Consider the following 18,460-nt stretch of genomic DNA (forward strand, 5'->3'; position numbering starts at 1 on the left):
AAGATACTTTGATTAGCAAGTATATTAAATTTACACTTTTTGTTCAATTGACTTATTATAAACCTATTTGAAATTTATATCAAAACACCTTGATAGAAATATTTTTGTCAATAAACGGGTAACAGTAATTTATTTTGTGTCAGTAATTCAAGACAATATAAACTAGGGAACTATTACGCTATGTCTGTATTCCTAAAAGAGTGGTGTAACTTTAAGTGATAGGGATTCGAGGCACATTAGAACTAAAATTAATAGCTACACTCTACAAGGCATCGTCAGATAATTCTCCAAAAAATGCGAGAAAAAAACTATAGTAATAAAACATTTTCTAATAATAATGTAAACTACTTAAAGTTCCCGAACAAACTGCAAAGATATTCTCGATTCTTAAACAACAAAAAATTTGATAGAAGCCCATCAAAAAACTCTAAATTCAGATATGCAGAGAGAAGTCCGCCTCGTCTCGTCGACGACCACATGAACAACTTGACAAATAGGAAGGAAAACGTTAACAATTATATACCAGAAGAAAATAAGAATACTCAAGAGCTACAAACGGACGACCTGGAAAACGGCGTCAGAACGAAATTGACAAAGAGTAGTTTAAAAAAACTACAAAAAGAAGTATTCGACAAAGAACTCAATAACATTGCCTGCCACCATGGCCTTTGCAGTACCAAAAATAGAAAAGATATCAAATATTCACGACTCTGGTTTCTGTTCGAGTTAGAAATGAGCGAAGATTGGAAAGAAAACCTTCGGCTCAGCTGTTATAATAAATACGTGTATTCTGCAATTGATGAATCTTGGAAAATGGAAAATATACTATTAAAGGAACAAGAAAAGTGTTATGAGTATTTTCCTATACAGCAATTACTTATACCCGCTATTTCTGAATCTTGCAATAGGCGAAAGAGCTTGGAAAACATTCAAGACTTAACAGTAAATGTTGATAGCATTATAGAAATTAATCATGAAAAGCAAAGATTATTGCCAAGAAGCTTTTTGACAAGAAGGGAAAATGAGGTTGCGTTTAATGACTTCCAATTGGACGCCAAAAAGATTCTTGAAGATTTGAGTTCAACTTCTGAAAACCCCTTCGGCTCATTTAACTCTTCCCCAAGTACAAATATGGTTGAGTCAGAGAAGAAAATATTAAACACAGTTCCCAAAAGGAGAAAAGAGAAAAAAATCCTGGGTGCGCTAGAAAAAAAACTATATTTGGATGAAAAATAAAGTCTACCTTTATTTGAGTCGAAATAGCAATAGAACAACGAATCAACAGTAATACCTCTTCGGTTTTGTCATAAAAATATAGGCTTTAATATTTTTTTCAAGTAACACACAATACATTAAACGCCTGCATCATCAAGATAAATATATTGATTTATATATCGCAATTATAAAAGATATAAAAGATACAAAAACACTGTGCTTGCGTGCTAAGGTTATGCAGGAAAAAACTTCACCTCTTCTTTTTCTCTTTAACTTCTTCATCACTTGTAGCATGCAGCCTGATGACATTACTATAATCTGGTCTGTTACCCATATGCCCTTGATGCCAGTCGTAACTTAGAGCGTACGCAAATACGCTACCATTCCTATTGAAGTTACATACAGGAATAGATGCTTGCAAAGTAGGATAGCCTTTCAGTCTATGTCTCTGATTCTTATCCCAGAAATTAAAGGTACCGTCGCCACCAGCCGTAACAAAAGTACCATACAATGGATGAAATGCTATACTATTTACAGGGTAAACCAGAGATTGACCATTGGAACCAGGCGCCCTATTAGGATTGGTTTGGCGATGGCACTTAAATGAGAACCCTGATTTTTTCTGCATTACATCATCAATGTATCTTATGGAACATCTGCCTTCAACTGAACCGATTGCATACCCATCTGCTTCATTATAACATGCTACACATCTTGTTTGCCATTTCAATGGCGATGTGGTTGCTTTGAATATGCTTGTTGGGTTCGCCAAATTAATAATGACAATATGTCTCTCTGCAGTAGCTACGACCAATAAAGATTGTTTGCTGTCCATAGAATACACTCTCTCAGGCATCATTACTGTCGACACCGGCTGGGGCTGCCTCATATCCCAATATTTTATAGTCTTATCCCAAGACCCCGTTACTATACACTCTGCGTTCGAAGGGCCACATTGAACATAACGTAATACTTTTATTGGTGCAGTGTGCATCCCGACCTGTTGTGTTTGCCCACTAGCAACATCATACAACTTCAGGGCATTATCACACCCTCCTGAAGCAACTTTTGCACCATCATTCGACCACCTAGTACACAAGACAGGGCTTGAGCTTTCGTATTGCGCTCTACCTTGAGGAACACCATTTTGGACATCCCAAATACGTACTTTACCATCCCAAGAACTAACACTAAACATAAGATCTTGTTGCGGCGAAAACGCAATATCCGATATCGAGTCTTCTGCTGGATTATTAATAACAATGTCATTAGCTATGTCCTTTTCGTTAGCCATTGCAGTGCCCGCTCCTATTGTGGAGGTCGTGTTTGCTCGATTGAAAAAAGACATTATTCCCTACCTCTCTTTGTTCTGTTGCCTGTACTTAAATTTTATATGCAGATTAAGGTGTATGATCTTTGATTTTAGATATATGCGCGATGATACTTACTGCAGTTCAGACTCACCCTGTTGTACAATCTCGTCGAAGTGAAATTTTTTTCAGCGCTTGATACTAATCTAACTTTGCCCAACCAACAATGCATTGATTATATTGAAGTGTCTATATTAAAAACCATAATTACACGAAATTTCAATATCAAAAGTTATTAGAAAATTAAAGTACGAAAATAGAGACAATGTTCGTGAATGACGATAATAGTCAAGGTCGTAAGCCTTAGCACAATTATTTAGTAATAGTCCAATTATTATATGATGAATAGAAAACAAACGCACGTCTAACATTTCAAATGTTCTTTATAAGTACAGTTCTTTATTTAATACCCAACACCTTTATATTACCATCGAAAGAAAAAAAAGCAAACTATACGAAATAATTCTCGTACGAACCATTCACAAGATTCTGTTGGTAAAGTATGTTTTAGTTCATAGAAAGTAGAAACCCAAAAATTTAATGGAATACCAAATGCATGCTTTCTTTTTCTTTCTTTCTTTCTTTTCTTGTTAATTACTTGAAGCTTTTATTATTTTAGTTATCCTGTCCATACCATAACTTCAACCTTCCCAATTGATGAAATTAAAGTCATTTTCATTTGTGTCCAGTAAGTTTAGACCGAAATCCGTTCCTTGACCTTCCCCTATACCAATATTACCGAGTTTCATCTCTTGAGGCTGTGAATTTTGGTGTTCAGTAGTACTGGCTTGGTGAGGCCCCAAAGTTGTACCGATATTGGATGCAGGCTGAACCGATGCACTATCACTGTTACCTTTATTTGAAGATGTGGTATTAACAAGGTTCGAATTTTCATTTGGTGTCCCATTAGTTGACGTGAATATCTGATTTGGAAGCATCAAAGGATTCGGATTTTTGACGTTCTCAAACTCACATACTTGATTAGTGTTATTTGGTGTCTTTGTCCCCTCTGGAGTAAAAGCATTATGACTACCTTTATTGCTCCTTAGATCCTTAGCCATCTGTGCTTCCAGAGAGTTTGCAGTCGGCAATTCTTGTGGTATAATATTGTTCTGTGATGGGATTATTATTGAGCTCTTTAATGTAATATTCAAGTTAGTAGTTGAGAACCCTTGCGGAGGCTTTATGACCGCACTTCCTGTTGGCTTAGAATTTCTTTGCTTTTGAGCATCACCAGATGGAGACGTTGATATGTTTAAAGGAGATGATGCTGAGACTTTCGAGTTCACTGCTCTTTTGGGCCCACCTTTCGTCACAATTTTCCCATTGTCTGGATCAAAACAGGACTCGGTGACCGATGATAATGGACTGGATACAGCCGGCTTGTTAAAACTTCCTAGATTTACATTAGAAAAAGGTAGGGGATTTGTGCTTCTACTTGGTGGAGCCGAATGAATGTTTGGGGTAGTGTTATTCGAACGCGTCCTGAACATATCGTTTGCGTCTTTGGCAGTATTGTCATTTAAAGTAACGGACGGGGTAGATTTCCTTCTTGAAACTCTACTATTAGGAGGACTGCGCTTTTTACCTGAGATTCCGTTATTGCTATTGCTCTTATTTGTTGACTGGGTCGATTCTACTGAGAATGCCGACGTCGATGCCTTTTTTGTATTTTTCCTTGCTTTTGCTGGTTGCTTGGCGACTATGGTAGAAGGAGAGACAGCACTCATTAAGGGGCTGACTTTCTTATTCGAGTACGCGTCTTCATCTCCAAATACCATAGCCTGGTTGCGGTGAGTAGCAGCCATGTCGGATTTTGGAGTCTTATTAAGTCTTGAATTTACCATAGCAGGCTCGCTTGTTGTGGAGCCTGGCGTGGTAATATTCGGCGACGCAGCGTTTGCAGATCCTGCAGAAACTGCTGTTGCAGTAATCTTTCGTCTCTTTCTAGTGCCTGTGCCATTTGTTGTTTTCCCCTTAGCTTTGGAAGTCGCGGACCTGCTTCTTGTGGATTTTGGCATTGCCACATTAATGGGTTTATCAGTTGATGACGAATGCATATTTTTTAAGTTTTTAGGTAGGTTCACCGGAGATTTGTTATTACTTGTGGTATTTGTGGTATTATTGTTACACGGAATCCCCGCTGAATTCTCTGTCGAGGGTTGCATTGGATAGTTATAAACTGGCCAGCCAGTAACGTTTTGGTTTCGATTCTGGATTGATGCTGTGTTAGAAAAATCACTGGAAGGCGGTGCGGCTGCAGTCACCGTTGTTGCTCCAGTTGCAAGATTTGTATTGCTGTATGGCGGAATCGGAAAACTATTGACGATAGGATTGCCCACCATTGGAATCGGCATAGGATTGACATTAACATTCTGCATTGAAGCTGCAGGAGACATGGAGTTCCCCAGCATCATTGCGGCCAAGTGCATGGGATCTACCTCTTCGTTAATATATTCTCCTCTTCGTTCTGCGTCGTGTTGTAATCTTGCCGCATGGACAGCCAAGCTTCTGTAGATTTGTTCCTGTCTTTGTTCCTGGAGAACAAGCTGGTAGTATTGCTGAGCAGACTCTGAACCACCCCTGGAAGAGCTAGTATTGAAAATATCCCAGAAAATCTGCCACCATTCAAACAAAAAGCCTTGGGGCGCGTCTACTACCTCTAGCATCGGACTTTGGCCGGGTGTTTTGTCTTTATAATTGTTCCTGCCCAATTGTTCGTCATTCGTATCTCTGTTTAGTTGCGCATCCTGGGCAAACGCAGCAGCTGTGTTTTTTAAAGATGATTTCGAAAGGAAATCGAATATGTATTGATTAAGCGCTTTCTTACTGTTCGTCCTTTCTCTGAAACCTGGACTATCTGATATAACCTGATCTCTCCACTGTTGCTGTTGTTGCTGTTGTTGCTGCTGTTGCTGCTGCTGTTGCTGCTGTTGCTCGCTATTCGTCGCCATTGGAATGTTATTCTGCAAGCCGTGTCGATAATGGTTTGACGAGTATGGTGTGTCGGCGGGAGGAATTGAATCTGGATATGAACTGTTCGCTTTAAAACTCATTCTACCAAGGAATCCGTTTTCTCTTCTATAATACCTATGAATGTCCTCGTGTTTGTTTTCAATATCCTTCTATGGCTTACTAACGTCCACTCGCCGTGTATTTCGCGACAAAACCGTATCCAAACGAAAACACTGAAACAGGAGCAAAATGCGATGAGCCTCTCGGTCTATAACTGTTTATCCTATACTGTAATTGGGTAGAGATCTGACTCTTTTCTGCTCCATCGTGGTTCCATTCTTTCTTCGTTGTGTTCCCACTCTTTCGGACCTTCGTAAAAGAGTCCGAAGCCGGAAGGCGCGTTTTCATGCATTATACACTCTCTGACCCACAATGGACCCTGCGGAGTTGATCTTGGACCCTGTTTGCATTTGGTATTGCTCTGTATGCATGCAGGCGTGTGCACACGCCTTCCTGCATGCATTACACGCCTCATAATGCTCTTCTCAAGGACCGACTCTGATTGAGGTATTTTCTCTCCTTGATCGATGACTTAAACGAATATTTGGACTGCAAATTGAAGATTGTAACATTCTTGTGTCAAGAATGTTCAAGGGGGTGATGAAGTGAAGCTCACGTACAACATACCGAAATCATATATACTACATAATGGAGAGTTGTATATGTTACTATCAAAAGATACTAGACCGTCCCCACCGGGCAGAGCATCATGGACAGGACACATGGCGGGGTTCTCGTCAGAACCAGGAACAAAGCAACCTGACATGCTTTCGTTTACGCGAGCACTAACGCGAGCTCCAGCTGTTGTTACTGGTCATGTAGACCTATCCAGAGCGCTTGCTGCCTGAATAGGAGCTGCTTATGCTACTTGTACATCTCTTTCGCGCTCTGCCCTTCGAGGTGGACGCCAAGAGAATCGTTTTGCCAATGTGATCGGCGCCGAGTGAGTGCGGTGATCATCTTCGCAAAGGAACCTCAGGTTGACTCAACATAACAAAGAAAGATTTACGTCTTATACATAAACAAATAGTAAAGAGTAAAGACGGATGTGCGCGATCGACGATAAGGTAAATATACATATATTCTTTAAATAAAAAATAATGAAGGAAGGGGGCTGATAAAAATGCAAGAAGCTATTTATCAAATAGAGAGGGAGAWAAAAGGTATATAATTTATAAGTAATCAAGCGATGACAGCAGCTAATACCGGGTTCTGGGCAACAATTCCATTGTAAGTAGTGTTCAGATACTTCAATAGTTCAACGACTTTGTGTTTCATCTCTTCAGTTTGAAATTGCTTCAATCTTTCCATATTTTCTTCTCTGCCTAGAGTAGATTCCTTTTCTAGTTTAACTCTATCATTTTCTTTAGTGAACACAACGCTGAAAATCTCAATGATCCTTGGGGTCTCGTTTGTGACAACAGGGTTATTTTCCTGATATAGTTTCATGATCAATTCGAAAATTGGATTGTATTCTTCAAAACCAGTGTGCAATGGCAAATGTGCCAATAATGCTGGAACGGTTTGTTCCAATGGAACCAAAGCACTGTTCTTCAAAGCCATTCTGGCAACACATCCACTTGCGTTCGCGTATGCTCTGTCAATGATTTCTCTAGTGGCTTCGTCGTCTTCAGCAGCTAGAGCCTTTTGGTCGGCAGCATTCAACAATTCGTAAAGCGCCTTCAAAACGGGTTCATAAATGGCAGAAATATCCATTGATGCATATTCACATAATAAACCAACACCATAAGCAGCGTTACCTCTAACTTCCAGAGATTTGTCTGTTGTCAATCTGATAACTAGAGCTTCTAGCATTTCATGGACAAATGGATTTTGTTCTTTCATACCCAAAGCCAATTCAGAGGCGGCACCAACAGCAGAAGATCTCTTGTTCTTAGACTTGGATTGGAACAACCCAAAAACAACTGGTCTGAAATTGTCAAAGACCTTGGCAAAATCACCAGCCAAAGCTTGGGATAAACTGACAAGAACTTCCAAGGCAACATCTTGTAAAGTGGCTTCAGTTTCAGAGGCATCTAATTCTTCGTCTCTTGGTACGTCCTCTTCAATGTCAATGGTTTGACAGGTATGAGTGCCCTTCAAGACGCTTAGAACTTGTAGACACAAAGCTTCTAACATGGAAGAGTCACCGTTATCCATGATAATGATACTACCAAATTGTTTGATCATATTGGCAAAGTCTTCCATAACAGTAATAACCATTGAGGTTTCAAATTCGTCACTTAGGTTACCCATAGAAGTTTCTCTAGCAGCTTGAATAACAGCTAAAACATCTGCACTTACGTATGAAGAAGCTGGGATACCCTTTGGATAGTTTTCTGGGTCAACTTTAGAAGCCAATAAGACAGACTTAACGACATTCCAGATGGTATTCAAAGCAGTTTCTCTCAAACCGTATGATTCATCGACTTGTTCGTTCAAAACCTTCAAGGATTGTTCAACGTATGGTAAAAAGTGTTCCTTAGTACCTAACGCCAATTCAGATAGAGCTGCAGAGGCAACTTCTTTTTCATAGGAAATACCAGTGTTAACAGTGAATTTATTTTGTAATTCCTCTTCATTGGCGGAATCGGCAAATGCTGCCAAATCTTCAGCATCACCGTCGAAGTTGAATTGATATTCATCTAATTCTAATGTCTTGAAAATTTCCGGTAAAATGGTTTTCAAGAAAGGAGCAAAATTTTCACCGTAGACCTTAGCCAGGTTCGCAATAAACGCATAACCGGATTCTCTTAATCTAGCAGAATCTGTCTTAATAGCCTCATAAGCAGAGTTAACTAAAGGTTCAGCGAATTCAGCAAACGCATCTGATCTAACTGCTCTAGCCATGGTAGAAATATTTTCAAATGTGTTAGCTCTTAATTCAATATCATCTTCACTCATACCTTCAATTTGGGAACAGTTTTGAATGAATTTTTCTAGATAGTGAACACTGGTCTTGAAGTATGGAATGAAAGCAGAACCAGCAGCGAAGGCAGCAGAACCTATGGCAGAAACAACAGCACATCTTAATTTGGATGATTCGTTACTTTCCAACATGTAAAATAACTTGTTCATCAATGGTTCCAAATATTTAGCAATGGCGTCGTAGGCAATGAATTCAAGTAGACCATCTAAGGCGACAGTCGCATAGTTGTAAATAACGATGTTTTTAGCAGAATCAATGATATCAATAATCAATGGTAAGTATTCTTCGTGGAATTTGGCAACTTCATCCTGCAAATCAGTAGTCAATTGATGAATACATTTCAAAGCAGCTAGTTTAACAATCGGTTCGTTGTCCTTCAAACCATTAATAGTGGCGGGAATGATTTTATCGAATTGAGACAAAATGTAGTCTGGAGAACCAGTAACAGCAACTGAGATAGCTAAAAGGATAGCTCTTCTTTCAAAAACGTTTGCAGATTGTAGCATAGCTGAGATGTGTTCAACAATAACAGAAGCAACCTGAGATGGTGGCAATTCAGATGACGCAAAAGCCAACAATCTGATAGCGGAAGATGATGGAGTGTTTTCTTCGTTTTCCCCAGTTTCGTCTTCATTGTTTAATTCATCTTCAACATCGATCTCTTCACATGCGACCTTCAAAGCAGCCATGGTAATTTCTGGGCCCAGCTTACTTTGAGACACCTTGGATTTTCTATAGGACAAAGAAGAAATAATGAATTGAAGAGCAAAAACTCTGACGTCTTCATCAATTTCAGTGTTAACGGAAATTTGTAAAGACAACTTGACAAGATCAATAATGAAATTACCGGTCAATTGGGAATCCAATAGCAGGAAATCATTTAAACAGTTGAAAATCAGTTTAGCGTTCATGGTGTCATCAGCTTTAATGACGGCATCTAAGACGCTGACCACGGAAGGAATCAAAGCAGCAAACTTTTGAGCTTGGGTGGGGTTGATAGTCTCTTGTTCCTCAATTAACGCAGAGACGTGGTTCAAAGCTTGAGCTGATAATGACCTGATTTCCAAGGAAGCGGGATCATTAATGGTCTGTGAGAACAAAGTCAAGAAGTCATCAACGTATCCAGTTAGAGAAGAGGTGAAATCTTCCAGCAAAGAAAACAAGATAAAAATGGCAGTTTGTCTTGTTTGAACGTCTTCACCAGATGCTGCTTGAATCAAGCTTGGAACTAAATCTGGCCATTTGTTTCCATCCAATTCTTCAGTACCAATAGAAGCGATTACTCGAGCATTGGAATGACGAACGTTTTCCTTTGGTTCACTGAATGCAGTTTGTAGAAGGGAGGCCTTGATAGAAGTTCTTGTGGGTTCATCAATGGCGTTCCAGTGCTTAGAAACTAGTTTTCTGGCTTCAACACCAGCTAATTGTTTCAATGAATCGTTTGCACCATTTTGCAGAATGTGAATCAAAGCTGGCAAGGTTGTAGGCTGAGTGTAAAACTGGCCTTGCAAAGTTTTTGTAGCTTCCTTCAAGCCTGTACCAGAAGTGATGGCGTTCAAAGTCTGCTCAAGTTGACTTAGAAAATTTTGATCCATTATATTATTGATTTTGAAATATATTTTTCTGCTTCCTCAGTTTTATGCTCCTATGATAGGATTTTGGTAATATACAGAAACGAGAAGAAGGATCCTTGCAGGGTCTTGCCTATTTCTTTTTGTTTGTTGGATAAAAAAGCAGTAAGGATAACAAATGGAACACATAGAGCGAAGGATCTGTGGATAAGTACATGTCTCTTGATTTTTTTTTTTTTTCAACCTCATCTCATCGCCGTTTTTCTTCCATCATATGACACGAAAAGAAGAGAGACCATCGTAGTGAAAGATAATTGGGTTGATTAGTAAAGATAATTCTAAACAAGAAAAGAATGCTGATATTAATTGCGTTGTGATGAATCAAAAAGACCGAAGATTCGTATTTTGGGAAGCCAAAGTGTAGCCGAAAATGGAATGATTATACAAACATGTGAAAAAATTACAAAAAACAGAAAAGAAAAAAATGATGTAGTAATAAAATAAAAAAATATTGATACATAGTGAACTGAAATTTATGCATTTGCTCTTAAATCTTTTTCAATGTCGTCTAATTTGGAATCAATGTTTTCGATGGTGATACCGATTAGGTTCCTGTATTTATCTAATTTCACCGACGAATTTACTTTACTCCTGGCTTCACTTATTTTCAGCGTTGTCATCCGTCTTTTGAATTGTAAGAATGTCAGTTCAGTGGCTAGCTCTAACATTTCGTTTTTATCATATGAATGTTGCTTGTCCTTAGAAAATTTAGTTTTCACTTCGGTATTATTGGGCGAAGAAGAGCTCGACTTCGAAATTGGACTTGTGTCTTTATTTTCTTGATTTTCCGGATGTGATTGTGAATTGGGATCTACGTCAACCTTCGATTCTTCATCTTGAACAATTGTTGCCAGTTTTAAAGCCTGTGACTTCTCCAAACTCTGAATAAAATTCTGCTTTTTCGAATTCAATTCTGAAGAGGTTTCTTTGATTCTAGACTGTAAATCTGATATCGAATCTATGGAAACTTTCGTTGACACGGAATTGAAAGCATCCTTTATTTGATGTGATATTGTGGTCAATCTTTGATGATTATTAGATATAGAGGATTCGGCTTTAACTATTTCACTGTCTAGATTCTTGATATCCTCACCCATTAATCTTTGAATCGAAGTAACCTTTGCATTTAATTTGTCAATTTGTTGCGCAAGTGGTTTGGAATACTTTCTCAACGGAGATGTTTGTATGGGTAATAATGTGGAAGGCGAGTCTAATGATGGCAAAGCGTTTTCTTTTATACTTGGAGACTCCCTTTTCTTTTTATTTTGATTCTCTTGTCCATGTTCTTTCTCCTTCTCACTTGATGATGACTGTGATCTTTTTCTGTATAGGACGGGGGAGTTTTCAAGAATCTTGGATGGTGTAGACTTGATATCTTTAATAACTGAAGAAGTGACAAAAGAATTGAGATTTGACAGGTCGTCCATTATAGTGTTAATGTTTGTTGAATTTGGTTGGTTGGAATGTAAATAATGACTTTCACTTATTTCTGAGTCTTGTTTGATTACAGTAACATTTATAGCAGGATTTTCTTTATCATGGTGTTGGGTTTTAATGATTTTGGGAATTTTGATGTTGTTCTGTCGTTGTGGTGGCTCCTGTGGCTGATGCTGTAGTTGCTGTTGCTGCTGCTGCTGTTGCTGCTGTTGCTGCTGTTGCTGCTGTTGCTGCTGTTGCTGCTGTTGCTGCTGTTGCTGCTGTTGCTGTTGCTGTTGCTGTTGTTGCTGATAATTGTGCTTCTGGGAAAATTCTCGAGCTTCTTTTTGATCGGTTTTAGTATCGTTATCGTTAGTCGCGTTGGTAGTTGAGTGGAATTTATTGATTATTGATGCAGGAGACTCATTATCTAAGTTCAAAATATCTGTTGAGGCCCCAAGATATACTAGTCTGTTATAGATTTCGAAGTTCAAATTTAAAGCAGATAAGTGCAATGGAGTGTTCCCTATGTTATCTTGATAGTTTAAACAGATCTTCAATAAATTGTAATCTTGTTGGCCCAGGCTTAATATGATTGAATCCATATAGGATTTTATTATCATGGGATTTTTAGATTTATTAACGCTCAATTCAATCAAATAATGAAACGGCAATCTTCCATTTGCATCCGGAGTTATTAGACAGATCTTCAAGATAGAGATTATTTCATCAAATGCGGTTTCCTTATAACAATTATTGTAGAAAATCGATTTTGTGATGCAGTTGAAACCTAGTTTATTGCATTGTAATGCGTTGGCATTTAAAGTTATCAGCATCTTTATTAGAGGAATATTGGCCATAGCCGTAGCCCAATGTAGAGGAGTATGGCCTTGGTCATCAATCTCGAAATTTATATTGAAATTTTTGGGTGTTGGATACAAAGTAGCCAACAATGCTTGGTCAACATCGGAAGATCTTTCTGACGATAATATTTTCAATATCGCCTCCTTGTATTCCTGGTCTGACATTTTGTTTTCCATTTTATTTTGGGATGAATGGTTTCCTGCACTAAATGGTGTCATTGAGCGTGAGGACACATTCATACTGTTATCATTTTCGTTTGAAGAAAAGACTTCAATAGAGGAGCCGTTGGATACTACGGTGTTGTTGTTGTTACCATTATTGTCACTGTATTCGTTATGATGGTCATTCGGATTTTGAAATGATTGCCATAGTAAAGGCTGTTTCATTGACTTAAAGTGTCTCTGTATTTTCTCTTGGTTGAAAAATTGTTGTTCATTGGTTTGATTCAATTTTTTTCTTTTCTTTTTGCTATTACCGTTTGTGTTAGAGTCTATCATCGAGTGATTAAAGTTATTTGTCATATATTCGTTATGCTGTTGTTGATTTTGCAGGGGTCCATCTGGTACTATTATCAAATTGTTATTGCTGTTGCTGTTGCTATTTTCATTGTTATGATTATAAGTGTTGTTTTCAATACTATTAGTCTTGTTCGTAATCATATTTTTGTTTTGTAAGTTTGTTGGAATAGGGAAAAACTGCAAAGGTTTTTGAGTAGCGGAATAATTGTTACTAAAAGAGCTTTCGTGAATAGGTTTTTGTTGTTGAATAATGGTAGATTGGTTGCTATTATTATTGGTAATATTACTTATTAAGCTGTGTCTAGTGTCATTGTTGAAATTCATCATGGTGTTGTTATCGTGACTAGTTATTATACTTATTGATGGATTCGTTTGAAATTGTTGAGGGGTTTGGAAGACAAGGTTTTGTAAAGGACTTGGATTTGGCTGGTTGACTGAAACAATCTTTTTGCCCTTTTTGCTCGTAGTTGTTGTGGTAGTCGATGTTGATGCGCTGTTATTTTTCTTTCTAGGAGTTTTATTATAACTCGAAGGTGACGTTATCTTAGTTCCTGGTGAAGTCTTCCTTAAGATACTATTTTTACTTCTCTTTGGTGGAGGGTTGTTTGGATCGAATTTAAAAGTTAAAATGGAATTTACCACAGGGTCAATGATTTCATACTTATTGACCAAGAATTTAGCCGAATCCAATGGAATCCAAGTTCCCTGAAACCTACCGTACCCACCTTGAACTTTTTCATGTTGCATATCGTTTGATTCCTTTTCCAATATTTTAGTCCTTTTAGTCTTTGAGAATTGGGCAATTTTGAATACTTGCGTAATGTTAATCCAATCATCCTTAGTTCTTCTCATAACTATTTTGGTTTCAAACCCGCGTATGTAGCATTCGTACACATCAGTTTCTGAATACGTGGCTATTTCAATTATCGGTTGGTTGGAATGAGGGGCCAAAAGAACAGATTTAGATATTGGGGTAATGTTCTGGGAATTGACACTATCTTTTTGGCTTGATAGCAAAGCATCAAAGGGCATAATTTCTCGAATGAATCAACCTTTTGAAGTTATGGTAACGGGAAGAAAGGAAATGGGTAGAAAAAAAGACAGCAATGATGGATAGAGAGCAATGGGTTGCTGAAAGTATATTAGATAATGCAGAACAAATAAGCCTTCTTCAAAGGGCCAGGAATAATTGCTGAAAAGACGGCAAACACTCAAACACTGCCTGGTAGAAATCTGCTGCAACAATAAATTATAGTGAAGAGAACAAAATATGAAAGGATTTTTTTCTCACTCCAAAGAAAAAAAAGTTGCCAGCTGGTTTAGCAGTAAATATCAATTAGTGATTTCGATGTATGGCAGCAATGCTGAAGACTTCAATATCCTTTGTGCATTTTCGCATAGACGTGCTTCTAATTCCTTGTTTCTCTTTTTTTTTCTGCTTAAGCTAAGCACTATTTCCCGAAGAGGAAATACTCAGGCGGAGAGGTCAATAATAATATTTTACGCGGCATGGCGGTGACGCGTCAACAATCAACTGCGGGTAACGATAAATACATATTTAGCCGCCGAGGATAAAGATTCCCAAAAGAAAACCAAGCAGAATACCAGAAGTTATAATAGTGAGAGTGTAAGTTCATTCTAAGCTCGGCTTACGCTTTCCTAAGTTCGAACTTTTTTCGGGCCACTCATTTGGTATACAGAGGTGAATGTAGTATGCGCCTGGCTAGTCTTTTCTAGGCCTCTTCCTTACCAACACAAATGCAAAATATTCTTGGTAGCAGTTGGGGAATACCCAAAATTATTTCCGTTTTTCTTCCTTTCTATGGATTTTACTTGCACGCTGTTGATTTCCGAGGGTAATATATGTTATGTTGCCTTCGTTTGCTCCCGCTGGCGTTACTCGTAACCAATCATCTTCAGTTCAACTCTATCAATGAAAGCACAGTATATACCTGGTATTTTTGCGAAAGGTCCCCTGGCCTTGATATAAGTGATTTGTTTATGTTTACAGTTGTTGGTAATCTTTCTCCAAAGTGCAGAACACTTTTAAATTAGCCGCCTTTTATGCTGCCCATTTTCTCTTATAATGGATGCTGGGTTACCCGCTGTTATCGCCGCTTTATTATCAATCACTAAGTACGGTTAATTGTTTCGTCGAATTCTCCTGTTACCCGGTGTCGCCTTTTACGGAATAGCAAGTATCTTCAATTTTCCAACTTTTTCAGCACAACCATAATAATAAAGGATTTTTTTAATACATGGAATCGGTGAAATGGGCAGGGCAGGAGAAGGAGTTTATTGTGTAGGGGCTAATAGTAAACGAAAATTTGAGAAAAGGGTTTCTGATTCTGTATTTGAGATTAAAATTAAACTGGAAAATAGTTAAATAGTGCCTTTACCCACAATGCTACCTTTATATCTTTTAACGAATGCAAAGGGACAACAGATGCAGATAGAGCTGAAAAATGGCGAAATCATACAGGGTACATTGACCAATGTAGATAACTGGATGAATTTGACTCTATCTGGCGTAACCGAATATAGTGAAGAAAGCCTAGTCAGTGGCGAAGATAGTGCTGACAGTAGTAAGGCTGTGAAACTGAATGAAATTTATGTCAGAGGAACCTTCATTAAATTCATCAAGTTGCAAGATAATATAATTGATAAAGTTAAGCAGCAAATTAATTCCAACAACAATTCAAACAACAACGGTCCCGGTCAAAAAAGATACTATAATAATAGAGATTCAAACAATAACAATAGAAATAACTACAACAGAAGAGGTAATAATAACAACAGTAACAATAACCGCCGCCCATACTCCCAGCATCGTCAATTCAACAACAACAGCAACAACAACAACAACAACAATGCCATCAATAGCAATCCAAATATGAACAGCGGTTTAGGTGGATCCGTTCAACATAATTTCAACGCCTCTTCTCCGCAAAACGTCGAATTTTAAACAAGTTTTTTTGTATTATAGTAAGTTATGTACATAAACAAATATATATATATATATATATATATATATGTGTGTGTGTGTCTGTGTGTGTGTCTGTGTGTGTCTGTGTGTGAATGTTGATTACTCCATTTTTTTTTGAATTTTTGAATTTTTGATTATGTTCTTTCATTAGGCTGTACTTTATCTGCTGACTTTCAAATGGTAAATCTTATTGATAAACCACGAAGCCGTTAAGTAGCTCAGTCCGCCCAGTCCCAGACCGCACATTATGTTGAAGAGTAGACTATAACAAATGGAGATTAGAATAGATGAAAAACCATGGATATTCAGTACCGCGAAAATGTAGTAGAGAGAGTATAATTCCATATACACCCCACCGCTAAAGCCCATCTCAAAACACTTCCATCTCCAATTGTTACGGACTTCTTTGTCTTCGAAGCAGAATCTCATTAATAAGTAACTTCCGATAATCGATATTTCCATAGTAAGCACACACAACAGTATGATATTTAAAAACAAAAATCCATAAAAATAGTAGAATGTAGTCTTTTCTAGCCAAACGGATTTGTAAACATATTGCAATTCAACGTAAATCACTAAGAAGGGAAATAGACCACATAGATAAATGCCGCAATATACCAGTGGGTTGAATCTGGTGCGTGATTTCGGTACGAATAATCTACTACCATTTCCACAAATTTCGTCATTAGTAATTCCGCTCAACCAGTGTCGAGGTAGCGGTATATTATTAGCTACTGTACCACCAAATAAACTTAGGGGTATACAGACAATAAAATAGACGCTGATGAAAAACACAATGGTCCTGAATGGTAGCGCATTTGTAGAGTCATGTGCCCAAACAATACTGTTTAGTAAAAATGTGCTTACCATCACCAATCCTGGTAAACTGGACCCGCAAATTATGGCAAAAACGGGGCTAAACTTATTACAATTTTTGAAGTTTTTGCTATCATCAAGATAGTTGACATCAATGCTTCTTCTTTTTGTTACTATGCTCAATCTTGTTCCGACGAAAGACGCCATGAATGCGCCAAGGACAAAACACAATATAGCCATAGTAATCACGCTATTCCTAACGTTATGTAGTTTGTTCATTGAACAAGATATTGTCAATGATCCTATTACAGTAAACAAAAATTGTACACCAAACGAGACTAGTACGATTAATACTTTTAAACCAGACAGATTCGGCTTACCGTTTTGTATCCAATCCTTGGTTACCATATAAATAGAGTTCTTGCCATATTTGTCGTCTTCCAAGTTATCGACTTCAATACCTTCTATGTTTATCAGATATTTGGTGGAATCCGTGTTTTTCTTATCCCTATGCATGACTTGGATGTAAATGACAATGGTAATAAATGAAATGGACAATACAATCCCCATTGAGTTGGCAAAACTCATCCAATGGAATTGAACACTCTTCTCGTTGGACAACTCGCCTGAATTCAAAAAATAGTCCCACCTGTGATTCCAATCAACTTCGAATTCTTCCCTCCAATATACAGAATAAGTAAATGGTAGAAAAGTAAGTTCATTTTCGTCTTCAGGGACCACAATTTCGTACTGTTCGTAATTTTTCGAGGCCCCAGGACAGTGATAATCAGATACGGACCTTGGATATACTTCAAACCCTACAATGGTATTTTGATCATTATTGCCAGCATGGAAACGAATCACTAGCATTACGTGGTTATGCAAATACGTTTTGCCAGTATCGGGATCCACGAAACCTAATGGAAACCCGGACGCATAGTATTTTTTATGATCCGTAGTGGAGATGAACGTAGTGGCTGCTGGTAGCGTGTCATCAATCAGCCATTGTACGACGTAACCCTCTCTGACCAGCTTATCTAATGACTGCATACCCTCTTTGGTAGTTTTTCGGGCGCATAGGGTTTGGCAAGCGTTGTCTTCACCAAATGCGAGAATATAATCGCTTTCCCATTTCCTATCTCCTCTTATTATCTCATTTAGGGATAAGTGAAGTGGTTTCTTATGCATAGTTGGAGGACAAGTAAACGGCAAGTCATAGTACGCGTATGGTAATTGGGTCAAGTCGGATTCCACCTTATTTACAATTAGTTCCAAGGGATCGCCCTTTTTATAGAGATTCGGTGTTATCCACCCGTCATAATAAGGATTGTTTTGGGCAGACAAGGGCTCTTGATTCTGCTGTCGCGTTCGGGATGAATAGAACTGATTTCGGAAGATGAGTATCACGACTGTTACGGCCATAAGCATCATGACCCACCTTTTTGGTCTTACTCTCATTTTCCTCTTTTTTCGGTTCTCGTGTTGTGAATTTATTCTACTAATTAATGCAAAGGAACCAAACAGAGTGAAGGCGGTCTAGTTAAAGCAAAAGCGAATGTTTGCTATTGTACAAATATGGAAACGTATACCTTCTTTTGTTCATTAAACCAAAAAACCGAGGTTCTGCAGAATGTAGATCTTAAAGCGGAAAAAAAAAGAAAAACAAAAAAATAAAAAAATAAAATGCATACATTTTTACC

General features: G+C 38.0%; 7 protein-coding genes across 7 annotated transcripts; 2 read left to right on the forward strand and 5 right to left on the reverse strand.

The window, feature by feature from the left end:
- Positions 1-294: 294 nt before the first annotated feature.
- On the forward strand, positions 295-1,236 carry MAM1 (Mam1p; the record flags this gene model as incomplete). Its single annotated transcript, XM_018364702.1, has 1 exon — positions 295-1,236. One exon carries the CDS (start codon positions 295-297, stop codon positions 1,234-1,236), a length of 942 nt encoding a protein of 313 aa, XP_018222774.1.
- Positions 1,237-1,465: 229 nt separating this feature from the next.
- GLE2 (RNA export factor GLE2) lies at positions 1,466-2,563 on the reverse strand (the record flags this gene model as incomplete). Its single annotated transcript, XM_018364703.1, has 1 exon — positions 1,466-2,563. The coding sequence occupies one exon, from the start codon at positions 2,561-2,563 to the stop codon at positions 1,466-1,468; it is 1,098 nt and encodes a 365-aa protein (XP_018222775.1).
- A 663-nt stretch (positions 2,564-3,226) lies between these two features.
- On the reverse strand, positions 3,227-5,641 carry DI49_1514 (FLO8-like protein; the record flags this gene model as incomplete). The annotated part of the gene is made up of 1 exon (XM_018364704.1): positions 3,227-5,641. One exon carries the CDS (start codon positions 5,639-5,641, stop codon positions 3,227-3,229), a length of 2,415 nt encoding a protein of 804 aa, XP_018222776.1.
- A 1,141-nt stretch (positions 5,642-6,782) lies between these two features.
- On the reverse strand, positions 6,783-10,124 carry KAP123 (karyopherin KAP123; the record flags this gene model as incomplete). The annotated part of the gene is made up of 1 exon (XM_018364705.1): positions 6,783-10,124. The coding sequence occupies one exon, from the start codon at positions 10,122-10,124 to the stop codon at positions 6,783-6,785; it is 3,342 nt and encodes a 1,113-aa protein (XP_018222777.1).
- Positions 10,125-10,633: 509 nt separating this feature from the next.
- Positions 10,634-13,990, reverse strand: SWI4 (SBF complex DNA-binding subunit SWI4; the record flags this gene model as incomplete). The annotated part of the gene is made up of 1 exon (XM_018364706.1): positions 10,634-13,990. One exon carries the CDS (start codon positions 13,988-13,990, stop codon positions 10,634-10,636), a length of 3,357 nt encoding a protein of 1,118 aa, XP_018222778.1.
- Positions 13,991-15,362: 1,372 nt separating this feature from the next.
- Positions 15,363-15,923, forward strand: LSM4 (U6 snRNA complex subunit LSM4; the record flags this gene model as incomplete). The annotated part of the gene is made up of 1 exon (XM_018364707.1): positions 15,363-15,923. One exon carries the CDS (start codon positions 15,363-15,365, stop codon positions 15,921-15,923), a length of 561 nt encoding a protein of 186 aa, XP_018222779.1.
- Positions 15,924-16,103: 180 nt separating this feature from the next.
- Positions 16,104-18,218, reverse strand: TMN3 (Tmn3p; the record flags this gene model as incomplete). Its single annotated transcript, XM_018364708.1, has 1 exon — positions 16,104-18,218. One exon carries the CDS (start codon positions 18,216-18,218, stop codon positions 16,104-16,106), a length of 2,115 nt encoding a protein of 704 aa, XP_018222780.1.
- Between the last annotated feature and the right edge of the window lie 242 nt (positions 18,219-18,460).

This window comes from Saccharomyces eubayanus, chromosome V (genome assembly GCF_001298625.1).
Source record: "Saccharomyces eubayanus strain FM1318 chromosome V, whole genome shotgun sequence".
Classification (NCBI taxonomy): Eukaryota; Fungi; Ascomycota; class Saccharomycetes; order Saccharomycetales; family Saccharomycetaceae; genus Saccharomyces; species Saccharomyces eubayanus.